Genomic DNA, 19,196 nt, shown 5'->3' with positions numbered 1-19,196 from the left:
TTCGCTTGAGAGAGATAGTGAGAACGTGAGAGGTCTAAGAGAAAATTCTACTTAGAGAGAAATGAGGGAGTTCAGCTCTGATGAGAGTGTTTAATGTTTAGCTTTGTTTTTGTAAAAAAAAATATTAGATATGCCATATGCTTGAGAGGGTAAGATATGTTGTGATATTAAAAAAATTAACTATGTTATAGACATATAGTGTAAAAGAAAGAAGAGAGCAGACGCGGTGACACACTATAAATTTATAGCTTTTACACATCTTAACCAAAATACATACTAAACTGAAAACTTCATCGACGAGCTTCCAATGTGCACCGCAGCGGCCACATACGCATTCAATTCGCCGCCGGCGTATTTCTCCGATTTAACTTCACCAGAGACAGGTCTATCTTCCTAAAAAGCTGCCTTAATCATCTTGTCCAATTACGCCCATTTTAACTGATCATGCCCAATTTCTTCTAGGATTGACCGGAAATCTCTGATTTAGGGTTTCGTATAAACCCATTATGTCTGATAAGCAGCCTTTGAAGCTTCTCTCAGCTCAAGAATGGGAGTCCCTAATCGAAGATTTCCAGTTCGGCGGTGCACGCCGCGGAAAGTGGAACGCAGCCTATGCTAACATCCCTTCCCTCCTGGATCAAGCTCTCTCATGCCTTCTCAGGCGGGACTTCTCTTCTAAGCTCTCCATCATTCTTTTCCTTGAAGAGTTTGCTGACTCGCTCTTCGGCGTTGACGACGATGACGAGTCCAATGCCCGGGAAAATTCTCTGCTTCGTGTTATTGACACTCTCCGTTCCTTTCTCCAAACCCCGGTAGATGGAGTTTCTGTAGGAATCTCTCTTAAAGAGCAAATGATGGTCTCTGTAACTTCGATTTTGATCTCGCTTGAGACTTGTTCCGATCGGATTCCCGTGAGGCTCTTAGAGGGGTTGGTGGAGTTGCTTTTGATAATTGTTAATAGACCGAATCATGGGCCCGATAGGCAGATTCGGGTGGTGGCCTGTGAATGCCTCCGGGAGTTGGAACAAGCTTACCCTTGTTTGCTCTCGGAGATTGTTGGCCACTTGTGGAGCCTCTGCCAGAACGAGCGCACTCACGCTTGCCAGAGCTACATTCTCCTGTTCACTTCTGTGGTTCGTAACATCGTTGCCCAGAAGCTGAATATTTCCATCCTGAGTAATTCTGTGCCTTTGGTGCCGTTTAGTGTGCCGCAGGTTGTGTTGATTGGTTTTGGTTCAGGCAAGGAGGGCTCTGCCGGGTTAAACTTCAAGGAGCTGAGGAGGGCTTTGGCTTTTTTGCTCGAGTGGCCGCAGGTTTTGACGCCTTGTGCTATGATGGAGTTCTTGGCCATGATTATGCCGATGGCAGTGGCTTTGGAATTGCAGGCCTCGATGTTAAAGGTGCAGTTTTTTGGAATGATTTATTCGTTTGATCCTATGCTGTGCCATGTTGTTTTGATGATGTATTCCCAATTTTTAGACGCTTTTGACGGGCAGGAAGCCGAGATTGCCCGTCGGCTTATGTTGGTTTCTAGAGAAACACAACATTCGTTGGTATTTCGATTGCTGGCTCTTCATTGGCTGCTGGGTTTCAGTGAATTGCTGCTGAAAAGAGATGCTAGGAAAACGAAGTCACTTGTTGATATGAATTTAAACTTCTATCCAAGTGTCTTTGATCCCCTTGCTCTTAAAGCCATGAAGCTTGACATGCTTGCTTTTTGTTCCGTTTGTCTTGATATCATAAATACAGAGAGTGGTTTGGTTGGGGGTGAGAGCACTGAAAAATCAATGGTAAAGTTATTTCAAGATGGTCTTGTCTCTGTATCAGCCTTCAAATGGTTGCCTGCCGAGAGCACTGAAACTGCAGTGGCCTTTCGTACCTTCCGTAAGGTCTTGATTGGTGCATCATCTCATTCTGACACTGATCTTTCCACCACAAGAACTCTGATGGATTCAACCATCTTCCATACTGTGCAGGTACTCCTTGTGTGTCAAAATGGCTTGATCAAAATGAAATATGAGGGTTTGCATCTTCTGGAGTAGCTTTATTGTTTTAGCACTTGAATCTGTTGATGATACGCTTGAAGTGTTCAGTTTCTTCAGATATTCTTCTAATTACGTACTGTTGTTAGAGACTACTTAGTTCATATCAGTCTAAATCTTCTTCTATCAATTGCATGTTTTTCGCACCAGAAGGGTTTTTGCGATTCAATTATGAATGTCGTAGTATGTTTATGTCTTTTATTAGTCTGTCTGTATTTTGTAAATCTCAGTGTTGAATACTTGGTAACTAGAAAAGAAAGAAATAAAAAAGAACTAGTTTATGAATTTCATGGTGCTTTGCCGGGTGGGGAGGAGGAGGGGTCAATGTTCAGCCTCGGATCTGCTTCAAATTTTAATGTTTACGTCTTTCTTTTTAATATATTCTTCAGGGAATGCTAGTAGATGTGATGTTGCAGTGTCAGAGATTGGTTCCGGTGATTGTTGCTTTGATTGATCGCTTGTTGAGCTGTCAAAAGCACCATTGGTTGGGAGAGTGCCTCCTCCAGACTTTTGATGAGCATTTATCTTTAAAAGTCAAGATGGATTACAAGTTGGTTACTTGCTTCCCTATGTTTGATAGAATTGCTGAAAATGATACAATCCCTCCTCGACGATTGTTGGAACTTCTTACTAGATTTATGGTGTTCCTTGTTGAGAAACATGGCCCAGACACAGGATTAAAAAGTTGGTCTCAGGGGAGTAGAGTTCTTGGCATTTGTCGAACGCTGCTGATGCACCACAAAAGCTCTAGATTGTTCCTTGGGCTATCTCGTCTTCTTGCATTTGCTTGCCTTTATTTCCCTGATTTGGAGGTTCGTGACAATGCAAGGTACAATAAAACTGTTTCTTCTATTCATTGAGAAGGCAAGAACTTTTTTGTTTTTTATTAGGTTGTGTTTGTCATTTTTTTTTCTCACCCTTAATTATTGCTCTTTTCAGGATCTACCTTCGGATGCTTATCTGCGTCCCTGGAAATAAGCTCAGGAATATGCTTAACCTTGGGGAACAACACCTTGGAATTTCACCCTCTCCACCTAGTTCATTTTTTAACGTTCACTCTCCTCGGTCTAGTCATAATGTCAAGACACCAAGAAATATATCATCCTTTGTCCACCTGGAGCGCTTGTTTCCCCTACTTGTCAAACAATCTTGGTCCTTGTCTTTGTCGTCTTTTTCTATTGAAAGCAGCAAGCCTGGTTATATAGAGGACATCAGGGACAAGGAGCCCATAGTAGAGGAAATTGGTAACGATAGTGCTATCCGGATTTTACCTGAAGCTGATAGGATTGATCACCCACCCGAGCCATTGCGTGTAATGGATTCAAAGATTTCTGAGATTTTAGGAAGATTAAGAAGGCATTTTTCATGCATTCCCGATTATAGAAATATGGCAGGGCTTAAGGTTAAAATATCCTGTAGTTTGAGGTTTAAATCTGAGCCTTTTAACCGTGTATGTGGAGTTGATTTACCTGCTGGTGGTTTGGATTCAATAGACACCCTTCCTGCTATGTATGCAATTATCCTCAATTTTTCTTCCTCTGCAGCATATGGGTCTATTCCGTCACATCACATACCTTTTCTTCTTGGTGAACCTCCAGAAAATGCTAACATCTCTGACCAAAGGGTTTCATTAGACATTGTTCCTTTAGAAAATGGCTCTGGAGAAGACAGAAGGTTTAGAGCTTCTGTAATGATTGAGTTGGAACCAAGGGAGCCAACACCTGGTCTGGTTGATGTTTCCATTGAAACAAATGCAGAAAATGGCCAGATTGTTCGTGGTCAGCTTCAGAGTATCACTATAGGAATAGAAGACATGTTTCTCAAGGCTATTATACCACCTGATGTCCAGGAAGATGAACTACCTAGCTATTACTCAGAATTGTTCAATGCTCTCTGGGAGGCATGTGGTACGTGCAATACTGGAAGGGAGACCTTTCAATTGAAGGGTGGGAAAGGGATTACAGCCATTAGCGGGACCCGATCAGTGAAGTTACTCGAAATCCCTGCTCTATCATTGGTTCAGTCTGTGGAGAGGTACCTGGCTTCATTTGTTGTGAGTGTAATCGGTGAACCACTAATCACCCTTGTAAAGGATGGGGGAATTATTAGGGACATCATTTGGGAAGATAAGGCTTCACCAGACGATACTGACTCAAGGGCTGATTTTGAGAGAGGCCCTCTTCATCTTACATATATTGATGATGCTGGTGAAAGGGAGGGCATTGTCAACATCAGTAAAAGAAACTTGGGTAGCTTTCTGGTTTTGATATTTCTTCCACCAAGGTTTCATCTCCTCCTCCAAATGGAAGTAAGCGATTTTTCAACTTTGGTGCGAATTCGAACTGATCACTGGCCTTGTTTAGCTTATATAGATGATTATTTAGAGGCCTTATTTTTTGGCATAAAATGATTTTCTTTTTTTTTCGTGGGGGGTGGGGTTCTTCATATATCCCCCATTTAGTGAGTACTTTGTTCGATGAGGTATAGGAATTTTGTTTAATATTCTTTCAATATTTGTTTAACAGAGAGGAGGGTTATTTTTTGTACCCAGAATGAAAGCTTGTGTACATACCTCTGCGGGTGAGGGTTCTTGTAACATTATTGTTGTCTAGAATTTTGAAATAATAATTTTATGGCATTCATGTCAATTTGCTTGGAATACAAGCCCCTTGTCTTATATAAAGTGTTGGTTTTTTCTTCCCAATTCGTATCATCTTTACTATGTATGCAAATAATCTTCTAGAACAAGCAAAATTTTTCTCTTTTTTTTTTAACTCTTGCTTAGGTGCAAATTGCTTGTTCTTTCTTCTACGAATGCCTGGTTCTAGAGAGATGGTAACTAATTGGGAGCTTGTATCATTTTGCGTGATAAAACTTTAATGAAAGCTCCCACTTACAAAACCTTCCTTAATTGGGAGCCTACTTAAGAACTTTTTATGAGCGGCCTAATTTTGAATCAATATAACGAAAATGATTAATAATAATAATAATATTCCATTCTCGAAAGAGAAAATTTTGAAGAAACAAAAGTCCTACTTGAGAAAAGAAAACCATCTACAGAAACTAGGAATATCATTATCTTCATTTGCACGAGTGATCAAACCTAGACATCCAGCTAAGAATTCAGAAGGAACCACAACTCGAGACTTGCTTTCAAGCCTCAACTTATACAACCGTTGTGGCTATGCCAGAAGATTATACAATATCATAATGCTCAATCAAAAGCATACAAGGGTAACCCACCAAAAAAGGGCCTTTCAAGTATTGGTGCATTGAAATGAATGGGAACTGCTAAAAGTAAAATGTCCCTAGCCTAATTCTGATCAACAAGAATTGGTAAAGTAGACCACACGCTGTGGGACTCTTAGGCCTCCCGTCACCCCCAGAAAGGCTAGTTCACATAATGTCCTGTTTTCCGTCTATGCCGGCTATAATCTGATACAAACCTGAAAGAGAGGCCACATCCCTCAATCTTGCACTGGTATGGTCGCTCACCGGTGTGCACGCGTATATGCTCAGTCCTTGCCCATGCCCACTTGAAAGACATGGAACAACCTTCCCATGGACACTTGAGGGGCCTCTGGTCATCATGCACACGGTGGTGAATCATTGCATATTTATGAGAGCTAAACCTCTTTCCACACCCTTCATGTGGGCAGCGGTTACGTTTGTGCAACATTAGCTCAGCCTTGGTGTCAAAACTCATGCGGCAGCCTTCTATGTCGCATCTGTGAGGCTTCCTTGAATTTTCTTTCTTATCCTTGGGAGGGCCTCGAACATTTGAAGTTTCCTTTACCTTGGCTGCAGGCTTTCCCTCGACTTCTCTGAGGGTATCAGTTCCACAACTTGTTGCATCCTTCGAAGCCCTTGGTCTTAACCCTTCACATGGACTCCTCATAAAGCCATTGCAACTGAACTTGTTTTCTGTTAGTAGGTCCATCTCTTTCTTTCTTTTTCTTCCTTTTACTGGGTTTGAACAAGTGTCTATATCATTAGACTCATTGTCCAATACTCTATCATCCTGCGATGAACAAACTTCACTACCATTGCACAAGTCTTCAGTAGTATGTGTCTCTCTTCTGACTCTTGAACATTTTTGGAAGGAAATCATAGTTGGCAAAGTACTCGTTTCCTTTTTCCTCTTTTTATCATCTAAAGTCGAACCATCAACAAGATGTTCTTTGGAATGACTCCTAGGAGTTTCAGATTCTCCAACACTAACAGGTGTTAGATGACCAACTGCTTGTGTAACAAGAGAAACTGATCTTTGCTCTCCATTTTTCATCAAGGCTTCCTGATGAAATCCATTATCTGAAGTCACATCCGCTCCCAAGTCATCTTCCCCCGAGTTTCCCCTTGGAACATCAGAATGTTCCTCCATTGAGACACAATGATGGTGGACTTCAATTTGTGTCACAGAACTAGAGGCAAGTTCCTCACTACCCCCATCTGAAGTCCCAACTTTTTGCTTCGGAACCTGTCCCGAGGTAATAGCACAGCATAATTTAGCTGCAGCACAGAGATCACTTAAAAATTCAAAAGTTTCTTCAATTAAGACAGGAATAGTCTCACTAATAACAGCTTCCCTTTCTTGCTCTGGTTTATTTTCTAAGCATGATCTATTATTAAAGTCCTCTGTAGAATGAGTCTCGCATGGAGCTTCAGAAGTTTCTTCAACCGAGGCAGGAAGGTATTTGTTTATTCTAGTTTTGATTTCTTCTTCTGGTTTAACTTTAAGAGCTTTGCCATTGCTGGGGTCTTCTACGGAACAGATCTCTCCAGAGCATTGAAAGCATTCTTCCTTTGAAGTAACAATATGATCTTTCGTAACTGTAGAGTTGCAAGACACTGGTTCCTCATCATTAATTCTGGTAGCATGCACTACTAGTGCCACTTCTTTATCAACAGAAACGGAATCACAAACTTCAGCAGTCATGGAAACATTCTTCACTACGGCATTTTTTATATGTCTCTTCAAGTTGTCAATGTGGGCTTCAATAACATGTGAGGTTGTCATGTTAGGATGATCAGAATTCAAAACACCCTCCTCACCAACCTTGACATTGCAGTGCCCTTCAGAACCAAGATTTGCTCCATCAGTTTTGTTAGATTGTCCTACCATATGCAGATCTCCTATTTTCTTAGTATCATGGGAAAATGGACAAGCCTCTTGTTTCTCATAAGGCTTTCCAGTAATGCTGACATCTTGGGTCTGAACATTAAGCTGATCTTGCATCTCAGAAGCATTAGAACTTGCTACATGACAAGCTTGACTATCCATATTCATTTCCTTCAAAATCTGATTATCAACACTTCCACAACTAACTTTCGTGCATTTGCTGACTAAAGTTGCCTCAGGTGTCTGGTTTTCATTGTGTGTTTCAGAAATCCTGACTAAAGCTGAGAATTTACAGCTTGTGGAATTCCCAACATCATTAACAGTTTCAGAAGCTCTTCTGGCAAGTTCATCAGATTCTCCCCCTGTAGCATGCCTTCCACAAAATTTACCTGCTCCTATTGAACCACCTGGTTTTCTATTAAACTTCCTTCTTGAATACTGAAGTAGTATTTTTTCCTTCTTAACAGTGAAAGACGATTCCCCCATTACTTTCTTCAATTGAGCACTATCACATGGTTTAACATAAATCTTTTTTGAACGCGATCTTCTCAAATGCCACTTGAGATGCATGAAATCTGAAGAGGAACATTTATCAGAGAACAACCCACCCAATGTAAGAGCATGTCGAACTTGCTTAGAGGAAGAGTTTCTTCTGACCTTGACACAGTGCCGTAAGTTGATCCCCAATTTTGATGTCCAGTCTTTACCACATTCATCATGTTCATCATCAATAGCATTATCTATTAAGTTCAGATCTTCCTTCGATGCAATATCTAAAGGAACCTCTTTATAATTAAATGGTTTACCAATTTCCTCTGCAATGGCAGTAGCATGTGCCTTTATCTTCTGATAGTCTGCACAAATTGGGAAAATCAGGAAATATATTATTTACAAACTAACTACTGATGCAATTTTCAAGATGACCTTGAGTTGTATTTGTATCAGGCACCTTTTATCAGAAAAACTGACCAACTCGTGAAAAGGGAAATATGTAAGTACAAATCAGATACTGACAATGAAACAATAGGACCATCTTACCAGAATGACAAATTACAAGCACTTCTGCTCCACCTTTACCCCGCAACATGTCTATAATTTCAACGGCATGCTCCAGGCAGAAGCTACGTGGTCTCAGAAATTTATTGCAAGCATTCTGAGCATGGTCAAACTTGATTACTGAAGGTACTGGAAGATCCATTGCAGATGGAGGATTGGAAACCGTAGAAACATTCTCTACAGAACAAAAGAGGAATTGCAGATAATTTGGTGTTTAAAAGATCCAATGAAATGTTTACAATGCAAGTAAACTTGTGTTTCAAAAAATAATTTAAAGAATCCATTTAATATTGTATCCTTCTTTCTAATATCAAAGTACCTTTCCCTAAAAATTCCATGTGGGGGTGTGAGACAGAAAGTTACTGACACCCAAATGGAACCTAATATGTGAAAACACTGATTTACTTGCACTACTATGGACAGTAAAACATTCAAAATTAAAGGTCCGTTTGATTTGGAATAATGTAAACAGGTATAGAATGAAATAAAATTTATTGAGTAATAAAAATCAATAAAAAGAATTACGTATTCTTTTTATTATTATGCAATGAAATAACCTTTCCTCTCTCATTTTGGAAGGATTAGCCATTACACCAAAAATGATGGAAAAGCCTTTCATTCTATTGGAATGACATTACCATGTTTTAAATTACAACCAAACAAATGAATGAAATGAAAATAGATTCACTTCCACTCCATAACCTCCTACCAAACATAGCTTTTCTTTCTCTTTTTTTTTCAAAAAAAAAAAATTATTTATTTATACTTTTGTGAAACAAAACCTCAGCTTGTATTAAGTTGATGATACTACAAGATAACTACATCAACACTCAGGTAAATCTCCCTCTTCCAATGTAATATGTCCATCGTGGTTGTTATCAACGAGCTAATAACCAAATACTAATAATCTTTTCCACATAAGAATGTTCATAGAAAAAATTGCAAGGACAAACTACAAGATCAGGGAAGTAACCAGTACCTGTAATAGAAGCATTATTAGTGGCATCAAGGTCCAGAGAGGAAAAACAGTTCAAAAATCCTGACACTCCAGGGAAATCTTGAACCAGAAGATGATTATCATAGAGAAGTTCTAGTGAAGCCTTTTTGGATGGTTGTACCACAGACATAAATGGAAAACCAAGGATACCACAAGCTACACATGCCAATGCCCCTGAATCAACTTGAAGATCACATGACAAATCATCGCTACCCAAATACAAATCATTCAAATTCTCCATATACAAATTCATCTCATCAAGAAGATTGTTTTGCTCATTGTCACGTTTTCCATAATCAAGGGGAGTATTTTCTGTCACTGTTGAACTTGTACTAGCAATGGCACCTGCAGTGGGTGAAAGAATCTCTTTGCTTGGATATGTTAGTATATCTGGATTCCATAATACAGCACGATAGCTTGAATCTTTCTCAAGAACAATAGATAAGGTATTATTTTCATTCAATATGTCTTCAATAAATGCCTTTTTTACTAAAAACTCTCTTCCTTCTTTCTGGCGGTCCTTCAGACGAGAACTCCGCACACCAGGTAGCAATGATCTTGGTACTCTGAAATACAAACAATCAAATAAATAAAAAAAAATAACAAAAAAATGTCAAATGTAAGTTGAGTAAATGAAATAATAGAAATTGTATCAAGAAGAAAAAAAACTTGAGTAAATAAAAATCAAGAAAACTATGAGAAGATCCTGCAATTGATATGTATATGCCCCCATTATAAAAACATATACATTCTGATTTCAAAATTAGAGCATTAAATGACCTTGACATAAATGACATTGTCAACAGGTACAGCAACTGCTGATGAGAAAGCATGGGAAGATAATTCATAGCAGCTCTACGCACTGCTGCTTCTTTAGCCACTTTGAGCCACTGTGGTGTCCCAAAGTTAGCAGCTTCCCCACAATTAAAACCTAAGTTCCAGAGACAAACACTACAATTAGTGATGAAATTTGTAAGATGAACAATAAGGAATGAGAAGTCGAGGCAAGTCCTGACTATAGTAGCTTATAAATAATGAAGTAAAAAAATTACAGTAAATTACAGAGACAACTAGAGAACAGACATTTTATAGACATTAACAGAAACACCATATTAAGACTTCCAATAATTACAGTGACTGTGGTGGAAGTATGCATCTTAGTAACTACTGTTCTAATTTTAATGATAAATCAAATTTTAATTGCATTCTCAGAAGCTTTTCTTGACATTATTTAAGGTTCTCTATCTACAATGATTCTGCTTCAAAGAAAACTAGTAGCAGCATAGTCAAGGGAAAACCTTCATATAATTATGCTACCCAAATATCTAGTAAATAAGCACTCTATATAAAGGAATTACCATGGCTGAATCCTACATGGTAAGCCCTTGGAAAAGTCACGACAAATTCACCAGGATTCTGTATTAACCTAAACAAGAGACCATGAAAGATGTAAGCAGAAAGTCACAGCCACATAGCCAAAAGAACAAACCAAACCAAATTTTACAAACCCCTATATGTTTTTATTAAAAAAATCTTCTTTCTTTTCTCTTATTAGATACTTTAAGCAATAGTTCTAAAATACTAATGAAACAAAAAGAACCAGAAAAAAGAAAAGAAAAAAGAGAAACTCACCTGCAACACGGTATATCAGATGCAGCAACTACCTCAGGGGACACTAGAGTAGTCTTCTCACCAAGTAGTGTAAGTGCAGCTGGCAATAAGAGAAACTGAACCTGAGTACAAAGAGGCTATAAAGGTAATGATATCCAACATTCCAACTTCAAGTTTGTCATTTAATGTATGAGACTAAGAAATTTTATAGACAATAAAAACCCAGATTAGGACAGTAAAAACACCTTGAAGGGTGGAGGAGATGTGTATTCCTGTTTTAGTCTTTTTAGGTCTATGAAAGTTCACACATAATTATCAAGCACGCAACCCCAAAATTAACATACCTAAGCGGTCAATATTACCACCATATGCCTCAGAACGCACAACTTCCTCGAAAGCAAGTGCATAATCCCCAGGGACAGCATACCAAGTCTTTGAAGATCCAGTGTGAAGATAATTCATGCTGTGAAGCTCATGATCTTCAACATGCCACGCAAACCAACTAAATAACATACCAATGTACACCATAGGAGAAGTAACACCCGGGATATCATCTGGCATGAAACGAGTAAGTGAGCCAGGTGACCGCGAAATCACTTGCAAGTTCCAAGGACTGTTTGAGAGCTTCCAACCTGCAGTGCCCTCCTTATCATAAGAAGAATATTGACTCTTTTTCTTGGATGATTGCGAAGTTTCATTAAAAGGCAATATTGGTATGGAAGTTGGTGTTTTGCATACATCCGAACCATTTATATGTGAAACATCTACATCATCAGTTTTTGAAATAGTTATTCCATTTGTAACCACTTCACTACTCTTGCAACTATTCCCTTCTCTGCTTCTACGGTAAAAGTTCCTCTTTCTCCTACGTCTATGGAAATAGCGGAATTGACCCTCGGGTTCCCCAAAACCAGAACCTGGTACGTCATTTGCATACTCCACATATATAGGCTTCTCAGAAGCTGCTTTCCAAAACATTGCTTCTATAACCAATGGAGAAACCTCCTTTATCATACCCAATTGGCTCTTAGCGAAAGTCCTGGACTTAGTTTCAAACTGCTCCAAAGTATAGATCTCCCCACTTTGCCACACTTGCTTATGAACACCCGAGGATGAATTTTGAACTGCCCCCTTTCCTTTTTTCACATTTTGACCCAATTCTTGCTGCCTAGTGGTAAACACAGCCCGAACCTCCTCCTCATTACTACCATCCAATGAAGCTATTTTCGACGAAGAACGATTGTTCACCGAATTTCCATGAGAACCCAATTCAGGGCTCTTCAAGAGCGACTTATTCAAGTTGTTGAATACATATTTCTTGGATGGTTTCGGCAATGGCGGAATAATCTTGCAAATACCAAAAGCACCAGCTTCCTTCTCAATTTTCGATATATAAGCAATCGGGTCAGCGAATTCGGTGTCGGTAGGGCGAAACTCCGGAGCCAAAGGCAACTCTTCTAGCCATTTGGGTACTTCAACATTACCCATTCACTATTTACAAATCAAATCCACAGCATAACTGATAAATGGCACAAAAGTAGCGTCTTTCAATCGTCTAACATTGTCCAATAACTCAACCCAAAACCAATCGTGACCAAAATATAGCAATTTTCTCAAAACCCTAAATTAGACATTATCGGTGAAGCTTCCAAAATGAGGTTTTCACGTTTTACATCCAATAGAAGTGAAAATTGGGATGGAAAAATGAAATAAACCGCAAAAAAAAAAAAATTGAGCTGTTAGAACCTGTAAATGCAGGAGGCTGTGGATGATTATTAAAGCTTTCAAAATCAAAAGCACCCAAAAACGAGAGAGAGAGTGAGAGAGATTTGTCTAGTCTTTAAGTGACATTCTTCACCCGCGGAAAACAAAGCTTTTATAATAAAATTAATCTAAACTATACCGGGGACATATGGCGCATATTAGAGCCCAAGCTTGTAAACCGTAGGATCACTATGATTCGCCTTGATCCGCAAAATTGATATCAATCAGTTTCTGGCGTTAATTTACACCGAATAGGCGCATGTTAGCGTGAAGCGGTAGAAAGGGACATCTACGGTATATATGGTTTGTACCATCCAAAACGGTGTTCATCCATGCAAACCAGTCGTCAGTCATGCACAGATGGACATGTGATTTGCTGTGGATCCCACAAGATTTTGCTGACTCATATCCCACGTGGCAGTTCGTAAGCCTTGATGAATATTTTTCTAAATTTTAGAAAAAAATATGATCTGTTGTCAAATTTAGTGTTATAATATGTTGTCTACACATTGACACTTGTAATCTCTATTATATAATTATCTTTAATTTTTTTTAGGCAAATATCATATAAGGTTAACGAAAGTCTTTAACCTAATATTTACTACTAATTAATATTTTATATAACTTATAGAAATGTTACTATTTTCAATCGCAAGTAACATACTAACTGATTAATTTTATTAAGTTTTGATAATATATAATATTTATATGCATGTTATGTGTTGGGTTCAAAATATTCGGGTCAAACGTTTTGCTATTTTGGGTAAAGTAAAACGGAGCGTTTACGCCCGGGTAGAGGAGCCAGAATTAGAGGTCGCGGATCAGAGGTGGGCCTGGTCTCTATTCTCTGCATACCTGAAAGATCCGAAAGCGTTCTAGCAGGAAATTCAATTATTCCTTCAACCAATCAGGGAGTAGACTTAGTCGACTAACTACTTAGTATTCATTTTTGAACCCTATAAATATCATGACCTCATTTAGAGAAAACATTAGAATCTGACTTAAGCATCGCAGTGTCTTTCTTGTAGGTATTCCCAGACGGTTCGACGGTCGTTGGAGCCATTTTCATCGCCGGAGACAGATCAGAGAACCAAAGTTTGGCAGCAAGTACCTCCCAATTTAGAAAGACAATATTGTTGCATTAATAATTTGGCGTTGTTTGTGGGAATCCTTTCTCACAAAATCTTTGAATCAAGAAACTTCCAAACAATCAAGAACTGCCAAAGAACAACGGAGCACCAAGTACAATCCCCCCGATCGCCCCTGCGACGGATGTCAGCGACCAAATCGACAAAATGTGTCGACTACTAGAAGCTAGTCAGCAGAGATCCGATGAGGCCATCAGGGCACTGACCGCAGCCCAGGCCAAATTAGAAGCTGAGATCGCCGAGTTGAGAAGAACAAATGAAGCCACACACAAAACTCAAGACAAAGAAAGTCCTAACCTTGATGGATTAGGCACTCAGGTCATCCAGATTGACTCACTCGAAGGGAACACTCATCATGTCGAAGAAGGATCTCAAGGCCCTGTGCCATTGTCCCCGGCACGCCACCATCAACGAACCGACGAGCGACAGGCCGAGCGGTACGAAACCCACACACGAATCGATGCAGAACCCACAAGAATGGCCCAAACTGTCACAGAGAACGGGCAGCAACAAACCCAGGTACGGGTCCCACGAGGCATAGCAGCCGAAGAATCTACCCCCTCTATCAGGTTCTTGGAAAACTGGAAGGAAGAAATGCTATGAGAAACAATGCAGAAGTTCTCTAACAGGAGATCTGCATACGGCTCCGACTACGTAGAATTGGTTTCAAGAACCCCTGAGAGATCACCTTTCGGGGAATGGATATAGAACGAGCCAAAACTGAGAGATTTCGTGATTCCCCCTCTGCCCACATTCAATGGGAAGGGAGACCCACTTAATCACCTATTCCAGTTCCAACAGAAGATGGCCTTGGAAGTACATAATGAAGCCATACAGTGCAAGGTCTTCTCCACGACTTTTTCTGGACCAGCTCTGCTATGGTTCGACAACTAAAACCTAGCTCTGTCAACAGCTTCGGAGACCTTCGCAGAGCTTTTCTCCAGCAGTACAATGCCAACCGCAAAGTTCCAAGAATGATGGTAGACCTCTACCGTATTGAGCAAGGAGAAAATGAGCACCCAAAGTCATACCTACACTGGTTCATCGATCTTGTCCACCAAATCCACGATGTGGAGCCAACAACCGCGACCAATCTCTTCGTCAAAAGCCTACAGGTGGGATCCCTCTTACACAAAAATCTCACCATGACTCCACCGTATGACATGGTCGAAATCCAGGCCCAAGCCGAGGGCGTCTTTAGGGTCTCAAAATATCGAGAGCGTGCACAGAAGAAGTTTGCTCTCATTCCAAAACCACCAACAAAAAACCCGCCCCCTCCATCTACAAGGGACGAGAAAAGAAAGAGGCAGGAGTCAGACACTACGAAGGGGGAAAAGAGGCCAAGAACAAGTCGAGACCCACCAAGGTACTCTTCTTTCGAGTACACTGTCCCCCAGGAGGTCATTTATGAAGAAAATAAAGACAGACCCATCTGGTAGGAACCATACAAAATCACCGCTCCCCCAGAAAGAAGGGACAAGAATAGGTTCTGCACCTTCCACAAGGACCATGGCCATACGATTTCTATAATGCCCCGGAATCCCTAATGCGGTTTAATGGGGGAATTAGTGGGTCGGGAGGGCCATACTTTTTTAAATATGCCATTAATTGGTAATATGCATGTTTATGAGAATTATATTATAATATGATGTTACATGCATGCATGTGTGTAACGCCCTACTACCTTAGAGCCGTTACTAAGTGCGTTTATTAAATGCAATTAACTCGCTAAGCGAGGTTTTTAGAACAAAAGTGTGTTTAAGCAATAAATCAAGGCTGTAATCCTTAAAAAGTACTCAATTTCATTAAACGTTCAGGAGTTTAACATTCGGGATCCCAAAATAAGGTTTGCAAAATATTTACAATTCAAAAAAGGTTTACAGATGACTAATTAACAAAAACATGGTTTAGTACAGCCAACGCACCCAACCAAAGCAGTCGGGTAGGCCAAACATGTACGCGCCGCCCCCACGCTCTCTGTACTCATGGCTGATTGACCTTCTCTTTGCCCTTACCTGCAACACAGAGCACCCGTGAGCCGAAGCCCAACAAGAAAACTCATACAGCACACAACATATACATATCATACAATCACTAAAGCAGATAACTCATATCTAGTCAGACAGTCCATAAGTTTTAAACATGTATACGGTCATGCCGTCCCAGAAGCGTTACCAAAGCCTGGGAACTCGGTCTACACCGTAAGGATATCCCATGTATCCATTGGGGTCTCACCCTAACCACAAGCACTCCATGTACTAAGTGGTATTCCGGCCCCACTGCCGTTCTCGGCCTTCGCCGTTCCCGGCCCCTTTGCCGTTCACCCTGCTATCACCACATTTATCATTCTCAAATAACAATCAAATATATAATCATTCATTTAAAGCTACATCGTAGCAATGATACAATCTAGGGTCGCGCCCTACAACAATACTATGGGCCCAAGCCCTGCTCTACAGGTGCTACAGCCTTCTTACCTGTATCCCGAGCTTTCTGATGCACCAAAGTCACAAGCACGGTCCTCTATCACTAGCCTCTCCAAAATCCTAGTCACAACACATATAAAACACTTTTAATACCAACCATTCCCAAAACCACTTCCTGGGACCAATCCCGTACTCTTGGGACCTCTAATTCCTTAAAACAATGCATTGGAACCATCCCCGGGCAAAAGCCCTAAAAACACATTTTTTGGCTGTCAAAAATGGCCTAGGGCCGCGACACTCCCATCAAGGGCCACGGCGCCCAGGAGCTTTCCAATGCATGCTTGCGCCGCAGCACCAGAGAACAGGGCCGCGGCGCCCCTACTCGAACCCAGATTTTTGGGTTTTTTCTCCTGCATTTTCCCGAGCCAAAACAACTCCAATTCAACCCAAACAAGTACCTAAGCCCCAAAATCAATTTAAAACCCCAAATGAACCCTTAAACAACCTATAAACATCAAAGACAAACTCAATTACACAATCACACTCAAAATCCACACTTGAGTTTCAGATTTCAGAAGCTTAAACCAGTAGACCAGAAACTTAAACCAAAGCTTGAAAAACTTAAACCATGCTTCCAAATTCTTAAACCATATCAGATACGAAAATTCAAAGATGTTTAAAACTCTTACCTCAATCAATAACTCATCTTGAACTCCCTCCAATCCCAGCTTTAAACCAAATTCCTCTTGATAAACTAGCTGAATTCTCATGCAAAACCAGCCATGGCTATCTTTCAATTTTCATTCTTACCTTCTAAAATCAAGCTTAAAACTTAACAAAATAGGGGATAAATTCTTACCTTTGAATAATCCTTGACCTGAGTTTAATTCCACACCCTTAAGCTCTTCACTAGCCTCAAAGAACTCAGCTCACTTCCTCTTCCACTTTGCCTTCTAGGTTCTTAGTTTTTCCTTTCCTTCTTGATTTCTCTAGCTCTCCAAAACTTGACTTCAGTCATACTTAGCATAAAGTATCGTGAATATTCATTTCCCTCAGCTGAAGCTATCTAAACCTCTGCCAAAAGACAATCTTATCCCTCCATCAAAATCCTTTCCTAACTAAACCCCAAGGGCACTCTTGTCCGTTCACCTATATTACAATTCTACCATTTCTTCCATCTAAACTTGTTACTCTCAGCAGTTACTAATGGTTACCCAGGTTACTCAATCACTACTAACCATCAACCACAAACTCTCAAATTCACAAAATTCCGAAAGTACCCCTAGGCTCCTCCCAAGCCAGGTATGAAATCCCGTTGTGACTTTTAAATTAACTAGCTCCCTAGGACCGTCTCGGCACGTGCATCACATTAATATCTCCACACTCACGTGGTACAAATCACATAATACAATTATCACATTTGTGCCCTCAGCGGGCTAAAATTACCAATTTACCCCTAACATACAAACGGGGTCCACATGCATATTTATACCACCTAAACATGCATCCTAATCACATATTCATTCAAATTCATATATTATCATGTTAACTCACTTATTGCCCTCCAGGCACGCTAATCAAGGTCCTAAACCTTATTAGCAACTTGAGGTGTTACAATTATCCCCTCCTTACAAGAATTTCGTCCTCGAAATTACCTGAACAACTCGGGATGCCGCTCCCGCATATCAGACTCAAGCTCCCACGTCGCCTCTTCAACCTTACTGTTCCTCCACAACACTTTAACCAAGGCGATGATCTTGCTCCACAAGACTTTGTCCTTCCTATCAAGGATCTGAACACGCTTCTCCTCGTATGACAAATCCTGATCCAACTCCAAATTCTCATAGCTCAACACATGAGTAGTATCTGATACATATTTTCGAAGCATAGATGAATAAAACACGTCATGAACCCCTGATAGAGCTGGAGGCATCGCCAACCTGTAAGCTACCTCACCAACTCGTTCCAAAACCTCAAAGGGGCCAACAAACCTGGGACTCAGCTTGCCCCGAACACCGAATCGTTTCACTCCTCTCAGGGGTGAAACCCTGAGGAACACATGATCGCCGACCTGAAACTCCACATTCCTGCGTCTCAGATCTGAGTAACTCTTCTGACGACTCTGGGAGGCGAGCATACGAGCTCTAATCTTCTCAATTGCCTCATTGGTCCTCTGAACTATCTCAGGACCTAAATATCTTCTCTTACCGGTCTCATCCCAATGTATCGGTGATCTGCACTTTCTTCCAGACAGCATTTCATACGGAGTTACTCCGATAGTTGCTTGATAGTTATTGTTGTACGAGAACCCAATCAATGAGAGATACTTACTCCAAGATCCCCCAAAGTCTAACACACAGGCTTGTAGCATATCCTCCAATATCTGGATTGTCCTCTTAGACTACCCATCCGTCTGAGGATGGTAAGCGGTACTGAACTGCAGCTGTAACGCCCTACTACCTTAGAGCCGTTACTAAGTGAGTTTAAAACATAAATTGTGCATTTAATTGACTCAAAGTGGTTCCTAAAACCAAAAGTTTGATTAAACCAGAGTTTAAGGCTGTAATCTTTTAAAATGGTCAACTTCATTGAAAACGTTAAATATAAAACATCTGGGATCCCAAAATAAGGTTTACAAAATATTTACAACTCAAAAAATAGATCTACACTTGATCAGTTATCAAAAGAATGGTTAAATACAGCCATATACAAAATGCCCCCAACCAAAGCAGTCGGGCAGGCCGAACATGTACGCGCCGCCCCCACGCTCTCCATACTCATGGCCGGTTGACTGACTCCTTGCTTTTACCTGCCACACGGAGCACCCGTGAGCCGAAGCCCAGCAAGAAAACCCAAATAACACATAACATATGCAAAGTAAATAGCTGGCAATAATTCACTGATACATAGGAAAACCACCATAATAAACAAGTACGGCCATGCCGCTCCCAAGGCCTTACCAAAGCCTGGAGTTTCGGTTCTCACCGCGAGGATAACTCATGTATCCCTTGGGTCCCACCCTGAATATAAGCA

General features: G+C 40.5%; 2 protein-coding genes across 2 annotated transcripts; one reads left to right on the top strand and one right to left on the bottom strand.

The window, feature by feature from the left end:
* Positions 1–261: 261 nt before the first annotated feature.
* On the top strand, positions 262–4,725 carry LOC133798605 (uncharacterized). The gene is made up of 4 exons (XM_062237001.1): positions 262–383; positions 463–1,976; positions 2,432–2,871; positions 2,982–4,725. Exons 2-4 carry the CDS (start codon positions 507–509, stop codon positions 4,450–4,452), a joined length of 3,381 nt encoding a protein of 1,126 aa, XP_062092985.1. The 5' UTR covers positions 262–383; positions 463–506; the 3' UTR covers positions 4,453–4,725.
* A 372-nt stretch (positions 4,726–5,097) lies between these two features.
* On the bottom strand, positions 5,098–12,731 carry LOC133798604 (lysine-specific demethylase ELF6). The gene is made up of 7 exons (XM_062237000.1): positions 11,170–12,731; positions 10,847–10,925; positions 10,573–10,640; positions 9,995–10,145; positions 9,197–9,780; positions 8,200–8,394; positions 5,098–8,015 (listed from the first exon to the last, which is right to left on the bottom strand). The coding sequence occupies exons 1-7, from the start codon at positions 12,311–12,313 to the stop codon at positions 5,434–5,436; spliced, it is 4,803 nt and encodes a 1,600-aa protein (XP_062092984.1). The 5' UTR covers positions 12,314–12,731; the 3' UTR covers positions 5,098–5,433.
* Positions 12,732–19,196: the final 6,465 nt, after the last annotated feature.

Source organism: Humulus lupulus, chromosome 8 (genome assembly GCF_963169125.1).
Source record: "Humulus lupulus chromosome 8, drHumLupu1.1, whole genome shotgun sequence".
NCBI classification, from domain to species: Eukaryota; Viridiplantae; Streptophyta; class Magnoliopsida; order Rosales; family Cannabaceae; genus Humulus; species Humulus lupulus.
This window is presented reverse-complemented; position numbering and strand designations above follow the sequence as displayed.

What these genes read in the sequence shown, in the direction of transcription:
- LOC133798605 (XM_062237001.1), top strand. Translation starts at nt 507, where the DNA reads ATGTCTGATAAGCAGCCTTTGAAGCTTCTCTCAGCTCAAGAATGGGAG. An exon ending in CCATCTTCCATACTGTGCAG is followed by an intron (nt 1,977 to 2,431) that starts GTACTCCTTGTG and finishes TATATTCTTCAG; the next exon opens with GGAATGCTAGTAGATGTGAT. An exon ending in GAGGTTCGTGACAATGCAAG is followed by an intron (nt 2,872 to 2,981) that starts GTACAATAAAAC and finishes TGCTCTTTTCAG; the next exon opens with GATCTACCTTCGGATGCTTA.
- LOC133798604 (XM_062237000.1), bottom strand. Translation starts at nt 12,313, where the DNA reads ATGGGTAATGTTGAAGTACCCAAATGGCTAGAAGAGTTGCCTTTGGCT. An exon ending in TGGTAATATTGACCGCTTAG is followed by an intron (nt 10,926 to 11,169) that starts GTATGTTAATTT and finishes TCTTATTGCCAG; the next exon opens with CTGCACTTACACTACTTGGT. An exon ending in TAATAATGCTTCTATTACAG is followed by an intron (nt 8,395 to 9,196) that starts GTACTGGTTACT and finishes TTTGTTCTGTAG; the next exon opens with AGAATGTTTCTACGGTTTCC.